We start from the raw sequence: 7627 nt of genomic DNA on the forward strand, positions 1-7627 counted from the left end.
CTCCGGGGATGCTCCATCCGCCCTCTGCAGTGGATGCTCCAGGTGTTCCGGCGTCTCAATGCCTCGAGCTGCCTCCAGGCCCGCTGGGAGTTGGGGGCTGCCCCACGACCCCCCCCTGGTCCTCCTGCCAACCTGGGAGCGGGGCTAATTTTAGGCTGGTGTTAATGAAGCTGCTCGGTGAAGTCTATTTTAAGGGCCCTGACATCAGCAGTTGCTGTTTTGGGAGGTGGAGAGCCCTGGAGCAATTGGTGTGACAGCTGGGGGGGGCTCGGGGAGGGCTGCACCCTCCTGCTCTGCTCCTGAACCTCACTTTTGGGGTCACCGTGCCCTGCAGCACCTCGGTGCTTTGGGGTGCAATGGTGGGGATTTGAGGCGTGAGGATCTGAAGGTGCAATGTGGGGAGCTGGGGATGCAGTACTGGGGATTTGGGGGTGCAGTGGTGGGGATTTAAGGGTGCAGTTCTGGGGATCCAGGGTTGTGTTATTGGGGATTTGGGGGTGCAGTGGTGGAATCCAGGGATGTATTACTGGGGATTTGGGGCTGCAGTACTGGGGATTTGGGGGTGCAGTGGTGGGGATTTAAGGGTGCAGTTCTGGGGATCCAGGGATGTGTTATCGGGGATTTGGGGGTGCAGTGGTGGGGATTTAAGGGTGCAGTTCTGGGGATCCAGGGATGTGTTATCGGGGATTTGGGGGGGCAGTGCTGAAGACCCAGGGATGAAATATTGTTAATCCAGAGATGCAGTGATGGGAATTCAGGGTGCAGTGTTGGGAATCCAGGGATACACTATTGGGGATTTAGAGGTACAATGGTGGGGATTTTGGGGTGCAGTCGCTGGGATTTGGGGGTGCAGAGGTGGCAATTAGGGGTGCAGCAGTGATGCCTTGGGTTTTGGCAGCACCATCCGAGTCAGGGGGCTGTGCCTCTCCCCATCAGCTCCATCAGGATGCTGAAGTCCCTGTGTCCCCCAAAACACCCTGGTCATTCCTGCAGAGCTCCACTGAGGCCCCCCTGCTCCATTATCCAGGGGTTCAGTGGGTCTGGGGGATGCTGGCATGTGGGACTGCCTTCCCCCCATTGCCTGAACTCGGGGTGCATTTCGGGGTGGGATGGTGAACTAGAGGAAAGGTGTTGGTGGTCCCATCTCCTGGGGGAAATTGAGGATCCTCTCTGCCCACGTCTAACCCGGGCTTTCTCGTTCACAGGCATGAGCCATGAGCCGAAGTCGCCGTCCCTAGGAATGCTCTCCACCGCCACCCGCACCACCGCCACCGTGAGCCCCCTGACCCCGTCCCCCCTGAACGGCTCCATCGTTCCCCATGGCAGGCCCCGCGCCCCGAGGAGCCCAGAGGTGGGGACAGGGGCAGGGACAGGGGGGTGACAAACACCGGTGCCTTTCCCGGGAGCTGGAGCCGGTGTTTTCCTGCCATTTCCCAACTAATGGCTTTTCCTGGCGTTGTGTCTCGAGGGGGCAGTTTGGGAATTCAATTCATCCGGAGTAATCCGAGTGCTGTATCACTCACGGTGCCTTGGGAGAGCACAGCATGGCAGGGCCAGCCCTGCTCCCTCCCACCACGCTGCTTTTTCCAGAGGTTTCTCCAATTTGCTACTTCCCCTGTTTTCCTGCCATTTCCCAACTAATGGCTTTTCCTGGCGTTGTGTCTCGAGGGGGCAGTTTGGGAATTCAATTCATCCGGAGTAATCCGAGTGCTGTATCACTCACGGTGCCTTGGGAGAGCACAGCATGGCAGGGCCAGCCCTGCTCCCTCCCACCACGCTGCTTTTTCCAGAGGTTTCTCCAATTTGCTACTTCCCCAGCCAAATTTCCCAACTAAACAGCCCTAGAAGGTCCCCAGCTCTTGTCACTCACATCCTCCACCACACCCCCCTCTCTCTGCTTGGATATGGGATGCTGGGTGTGAGCTGCTTCTGGAGCACCCCGTGGGAATTGTCGGGGCTCCCACACCCAGAGGGAGAGGCAGCCAGTCCCCACGCTGGGAAGTGTTTCAGGAGCCTGCTGGTATCCTCGATTTGGGATGAAATAGCCTTTATCCCTGCTATTTGCATCGGAGGGTGCTCCTCTTGGATCACTGCCCACTGCCTGGGCACTTTGATCCCTGGAGAAGACACGCAAGCCCTTTGCAAGATTTTTTTTTTGCAAGGTCTTTTTGGAAGACCCTGTTTTAAAGGCCCCTTTGGCACAATCCTTTTTCCAAGACCCCTTTTGCAAGGGTCTTTTTTGGAAAATCCCTTTTGGAAGCACCATCTTCCACAAGACCCTCCTTGCAGCCCCAAAATCTCTGGCACAGCTGTGACCTGAAGCATTGGCTGTTCCCAAGGAAATGTGTGGGGATACCAGGTCCCTGTAACTCTGAGGGAGCCTGGTCTTGGTGATGCTTCATCCTCACTGGAAGCTCCTGGTTTTTCCCAGCTGCTTCCTCTGGAGCCCATCTGCTTCCTTTGGAGCGACTGATTGAGTTTGGGGAATTATTTTGCTTTTTTTCCCCCTTGCACCCCACATCTTGTGCCCTCCCTGTGCTGCTCAGCCCATCCCAAGGGACATCAGCAGGTTTGGGCATGGATTTTGTGGCACTGGAGAGAAGCAGCCACGCTCCGTTTGGATTTCCCCTTAACACCTGCGTAGTTTGTTTGCAGAAACCCCTCCCTCACCCATTTGGGTGCCTCAAGTGGCCCATCCCAGAGGTTTTTGATCCGTGTGGGTTTGGGTGTGTGTTGGGAAGGGGGTTTCTCTCCTTGCTGTGGTTTTTAGCACCAGGAAGTGAATTGCTTTTCCCTCAAATCCTCACCCACTTCCCACAACGGGAGATGCTCGCCCCCCTTCCCTTCCACCACGGGAGCTGCTCCGCTGTGGCAGATGCTGGATCCATGCAGGATCACTGTATTTTTTCCATCTATATGGGCTCACAGGTGTGCTGGGACACCCCTAGGGATGTCCTGCTGCTCCACAGCATCCCAAACTGTCAAGGCTCATCCCGACCGACCTCTTCCCAGCAAAGCCCCACAAAGCCACCGCCTGCCCGGGGGCTGCTGCCTCTTGTCCTGCCCGGGGCTGTCCGCAGGGTGGGTTTGATTCCACACCCCCCTTCCCTTCTCTTTCCCCAGTTCTCCGTCAGGGTCTCAGCTGTTAATTACATTTGCCTGTCAGCCCGGGCTGCTAATCTGCTATCGCCGAGCGGGAAGCGGGAGGTCAGAAAACAAAGGTGACACCATCACACTGTGCCTCTTGTCATCTCCAATCCAGATTAGTTTCATTGACTAACTCCTGGCTGAATACCACCAGTTAATTATAACGATCACAAACCCTCCCGTTTAAAGCCACACAGCGAGAATTAAGGTTCTGAAGTAAGACTTTAGCTTCATTAATTGCCGGGCTCATTGTGATGGTATTGATTGTTAACGCTATCGCGTGGTGAGTAATGGCTTCCCAGCTCAGAGGGGATTAGGCTGCTAATTGTTGTTGGCCTTGCGCTGACAAGATAGACTTCAGTGGGTGTCAGATCGGCCTCCTTTGTCGGGGGACAGCCTTTCTCCTTCCCCCAGCCTTGCTGCTCTTCAAATGAAAGCGATTCGGAGCGACTCGGGAATAATTAATCAGGGAGGGCGGCCGGCAGCGGGATGCTCTGCTCGGCCTGTGCTCCGCTCAGCATCCTTCCCATGGAGCATCCTTCCCACCCAGCGTCCCTCCCGCTGCCTGGGGGTGCTCCTGCTTCCCCTGGCGTTCCCAGACGCCTGGCTCCCTCCTGGTGTTGTGTGGCATGAGGAGAGGGTGAGGGGACGGAGGTGGAGTGCGGGGTGAGGAGCTGCTGGCACACTCTGGGAGCTGGCTGGTGTGCCCACAGGACAGCAGCTGGCTGGCACACTCCGAGGAGTGGCCTTGCACACTTGGAAGGTGAGGAGACACCCTGCACACTCGGGGGAGCCAAGGGCCCTCTCCGTGCCCTGCTCACTGCCCTGGAGCATCGCTGTCACCTCATCCTGCTGTGCCCACAGGCCACTCCTCACTCTCCAACAGCTGATCCCTGCTGGCATGCTGGAATCTCCCTCTGACGCAGACTCTGGGGTGGAGAAGCAGAGTTTGGGGGGCTTGCAGCCCCCCAGGCTGCCCAGCCGGGTTTGGGGAATGGGAAGTGTCCTGTGGAGCAGACACCCAGCTCCATGTGCCCTGGTTAATGTGGAATTTGTATTTCTCTGCTTTTCCTGTTCTCCACTTCCGCTCCATTTTTATTTTTCCTTTGGAAATATGGCCAGCATCCCTGGGGTGGGGATAAGCTAAAGTACAGATGTATTATGCAAGTGCAACCAAAGCCTTGCCCAAGGGTTTCAGGGAGTCACTCCTTCATCCCAGTGTCTCCAGAGGCCCTGGCTTTTCCCTGACAACTTCTGCAGCTGGATTAAGGAGTCTCTGGGTTTGCCTTGGGAAGATGTGGCCGTCTGGGGCTGGCATCACATCGGTGTCACTTGTGCCAAGGGGCTTTGTGGCACTGGGGGTTTAGCAGTCCCTGTTCAATGGCAGCAAGAGGCTGCCCCATCCCACCGTGTTGGGTGGAGCCTTTGGCACCACTGGGAACCTCCCTTCTGGGGTGGGAGGATGAGGGTCCAGCTTGGGGGTCTGGCAGGATGCTGACCACCCTGAATGCATCCCAGCGCCCCACCCCTGCTCCCTGCAGCGGGGCATCCTGTCGGGAATGGCTCCCACTCCTCCAGGGGGTGATTTCATCCCGTTAATGCTGTGTTCTCCTAACTTACTTCAGTTTTTGATTTAATTCCAGGGTCCTCACTGAGCAGCGAGTCGTCCCCGGTGTCCTCGCCGGCCACCAACCACAGCTCCCCCGCCAGCACACCCAAGCGTGGCCCCATGGGCCCCATCATCGTGCCCCCGGGGGGGCACAGCGTGCCCAGCACGCCGCCCGTCGTCACCATCGCCCCCACCAAGACGGTCAACGGGGTCTGGAGGAGCGAGGGCAGACAGGTATGGCTGTGTTTGGGGGGAAGGATGGAGGGTATGGGGTGCCGTGCATGGCTCCCAAGGGATCACTGGGCTGCCCGCATTTGGTCCCTTCCCCAAACTGGTGTGTCCCCGAGCTGCCGTTGTCACCGGGGCTGCCACCATCCCTGGGCTGCCATCCGGAGGGGAGCTCGAGGAAGGAGGAGGAGTGGAGGGGGGGGGCGGGGGGAGAGCAGCTAATTAAGAAGCATCGTTAGTGGTTCTCCTCTCCTCCGCATGCTACAAGCAGATTCCCGGGGGGATTATGCCACTTGGAAAGACTAATTAAACCACAAAGCGGAGAGCCGAGGGTAGGGGATGAGAAACGCCGGGGGCGGAACGGGGGAAAATAAATGGAGCTGCGATCCCCGGGAGCTCGGAGGGGTGTGTGGGATGTCCGGGTGCTCCCCACCCCGGTGTGACCCCCGTGTCACCCCCGTGTCCCCCCCTGGAGTGGGGGTTAACCGAGCGCGGTGATTGTCTGGCAGAGCCGCGCTCGCAGCGTGGTGCCCGGGATGGGAGGTGGTTAGAGCAGAGCCTGGCACGCACAGCGAGCTCAGGGGGGGACACCGCACCCTTTGTGGTGACCTTGGGGCTGCCCCTGCCCTGGCCCTGCCCTGGATGGGCTGGGATGGGGTGGGGAGGGATGCCCACACGGCGTGGGGGATGCTGTGGGTGCCGCCATCCTCATCCTCCTGAGCTGCTAAATGGAGAAGGCGCGATGAAAAATGATAATATTTAAACCTAAACGAGCCTTGCTGGGGGTCACCCCACTAATTATCAGATCCTGTGGGGTCTCCTGTCACCCCAAGCAGTTCCCCCGTGCCAGGGAGTGACCTTCATCCTGACACCAGGGCTGGAAGCTGATGGAAAGCGGCTGAGGCCCTGAGGGCGGGTGCTGATGCCGAGGGGTGCTGGGGGGGTTGTGGGCTGACCGCTGGGTTATGGCCCTTATCAAAGGCCAGCTGGATTTCCCCCAGCCGTGTCATTCCTGCCCAGATGATTAATAGCTCTGGAGAACAAAGCGGCCATAAATCTCCGGGCAGGTAATGGGTGTCTTGCCCTCAGCTCTGCCCCGGCTCCAGCACCTCCTTTCCCACTGGGGCCCCACTGGTGTAGCCTCCCAGACCCTCCCACCTCTCCAGCTGCCCTTCCAAAGCCTGGATGCAGGAGATGCTCTGCTGGATGCATCCTCTCCTGGGTACTGGTGCCAGGCAGGGCAGGCTGGGGACCTACCGAGGGTCTCGGGGTGGGGACACAGCAGGGATTCCCCATCTCCTGCCATCCCCTAATGCCCATCTTGGCGTTCCTGCCCCTTTGCCTCCCAGCAGGAAGCAGGGTCGCGAGGCAGCAGCAGCAGCGCCGGCCGCGAGCGCCTCATCTCGGAGCCCCCCCTGACGCAGGAGAAAGCGGGGGGTCCCACTGTGCCCTCCCACCTCCTGGGGACACCCTACTCCTTCGGGCTGCCCCCGGGCTCCGTGGTCCAGGACTCCCGCTTCCCGCCTCTCAAGTGAGTCTGCTCGGAATGGACGAGGGGGTTGCAGGATGTGGGTGTGCCCTTCGAGCTCTGGTCCCACCTGGGGGAGGTGACATCTCCCCACGGGGACAGTGAGGGATGGTGACCATCTCCTTGCCCCCCAGCCTGCAGCGGCCCGTGCACCACGTGGTGCCTCCCAGCGCGGTGACCGAGGATTACCTGCGGAGCTTCCGTCCCTACCACACGGCCGAGGATCTCCGCATGTCCTCCCTGCCGCCCCTCGGCCTCGACCCGGCCACTGCCGCCGCCTACTACCACCCCAGCTACCTGACACATCACCCCTTCCCTCATCCTGCCTTCAGGTGGGCACCTCTGAGCCTTGGGATCCCTGGGAGTTGCTGCTGGATGAGCTTTGGGGTCTGGGGAGGTGGGAGCATGATCCACTGAGGGCGTTTTGGAGCTCTCCATCCCTTTCTCCCAGTGGAAGGCAGTCCCCATCCGGCTCCTGGGAGGGGAACTGGGGGCTTCTTTGCCTGTCTGAGCATCCCTGTTTTCTCAGGATGGATGAGTCGTACTGCCTGTCGGCACTGCGGTCCCCCTTCTACCCGCTGCCAGCGCCGGGCTCGCTGCCCCCCCTGCACCCCTCGGCCATGCACCTGCACCTCTCGGGGGTCCGGTACCCCCCCGAGCTCTCCCACTCCTCCCTCTCTGCCCTGCAGTCCGAGCGCATCTCCAGCCTTGCTGCCGAGAGGTACGGAAGGGCTGATGGATGGTGGGGGGCATGGATGGGGTGCTCCAGGGGATGCTGACAGAGGACCAGGGGTGGTGTTGGGGTGCTCTACGATTGCTGGTAAGTGAGTAGGGATTTGGGAGTGCTCCAGAGGATGCTGGCAGGTGCCCAGGAATTGTTTGGGGGTGCTCTGGAGGTTCAGGGGTGTTCCAGGGGATGATGAGAGGCATGCAGGGTTGATTTCAGAGGTGCTCCAAGGGGGATGTTTGGGGTTGGTGCTTTTCTTTTTGGCTTTTCTCCGCAGGCTGCAGATGGACGAGGAGCTGCGGCAGAGGGAGCGGGAGCGGGAGAAGGAGCGGGAGCGAGAAGCCGACCGGGAGCGGGGGAAGGAGCGGGAGGGGGAGGGGGGGGGGGG

General features: G+C 59.8%; 1 protein-coding gene across 1 annotated transcript in view; it reads left to right on the forward strand.

Moving 5' to 3' along the window:
- Window positions 1-1224: 1224 nt before the first annotated feature.
- Window positions 1225-7627, forward strand: part of GSE1 (Gse1 coiled-coil protein) — a 19009-nt gene continuing 12606 nt past the window's right edge. Inside the window, 6 exon segments of the mRNA XM_017740779.1 lie at window positions 1225-1351; window positions 4791-4990; window positions 6337-6515; window positions 6647-6844; window positions 7042-7233; window positions 7517-7613. Coding sequence (XP_017596268.1) covers window positions 4877-4990; window positions 6337-6515; window positions 6647-6844; window positions 7042-7233; window positions 7517-7613 — 780 coding nt within the window. The 5' untranslated portion in view covers window positions 1225-1351; window positions 4791-4876.

This window comes from Corvus brachyrhynchos, unplaced genomic scaffold, assembly GCF_000691975.1.
Source record: "Corvus brachyrhynchos isolate BGI_N302 unplaced genomic scaffold, ASM69197v1 scaffold26, whole genome shotgun sequence".
Lineage (NCBI taxonomy): Eukaryota > Metazoa > Chordata > Aves > Passeriformes > Corvidae > Corvus > Corvus brachyrhynchos.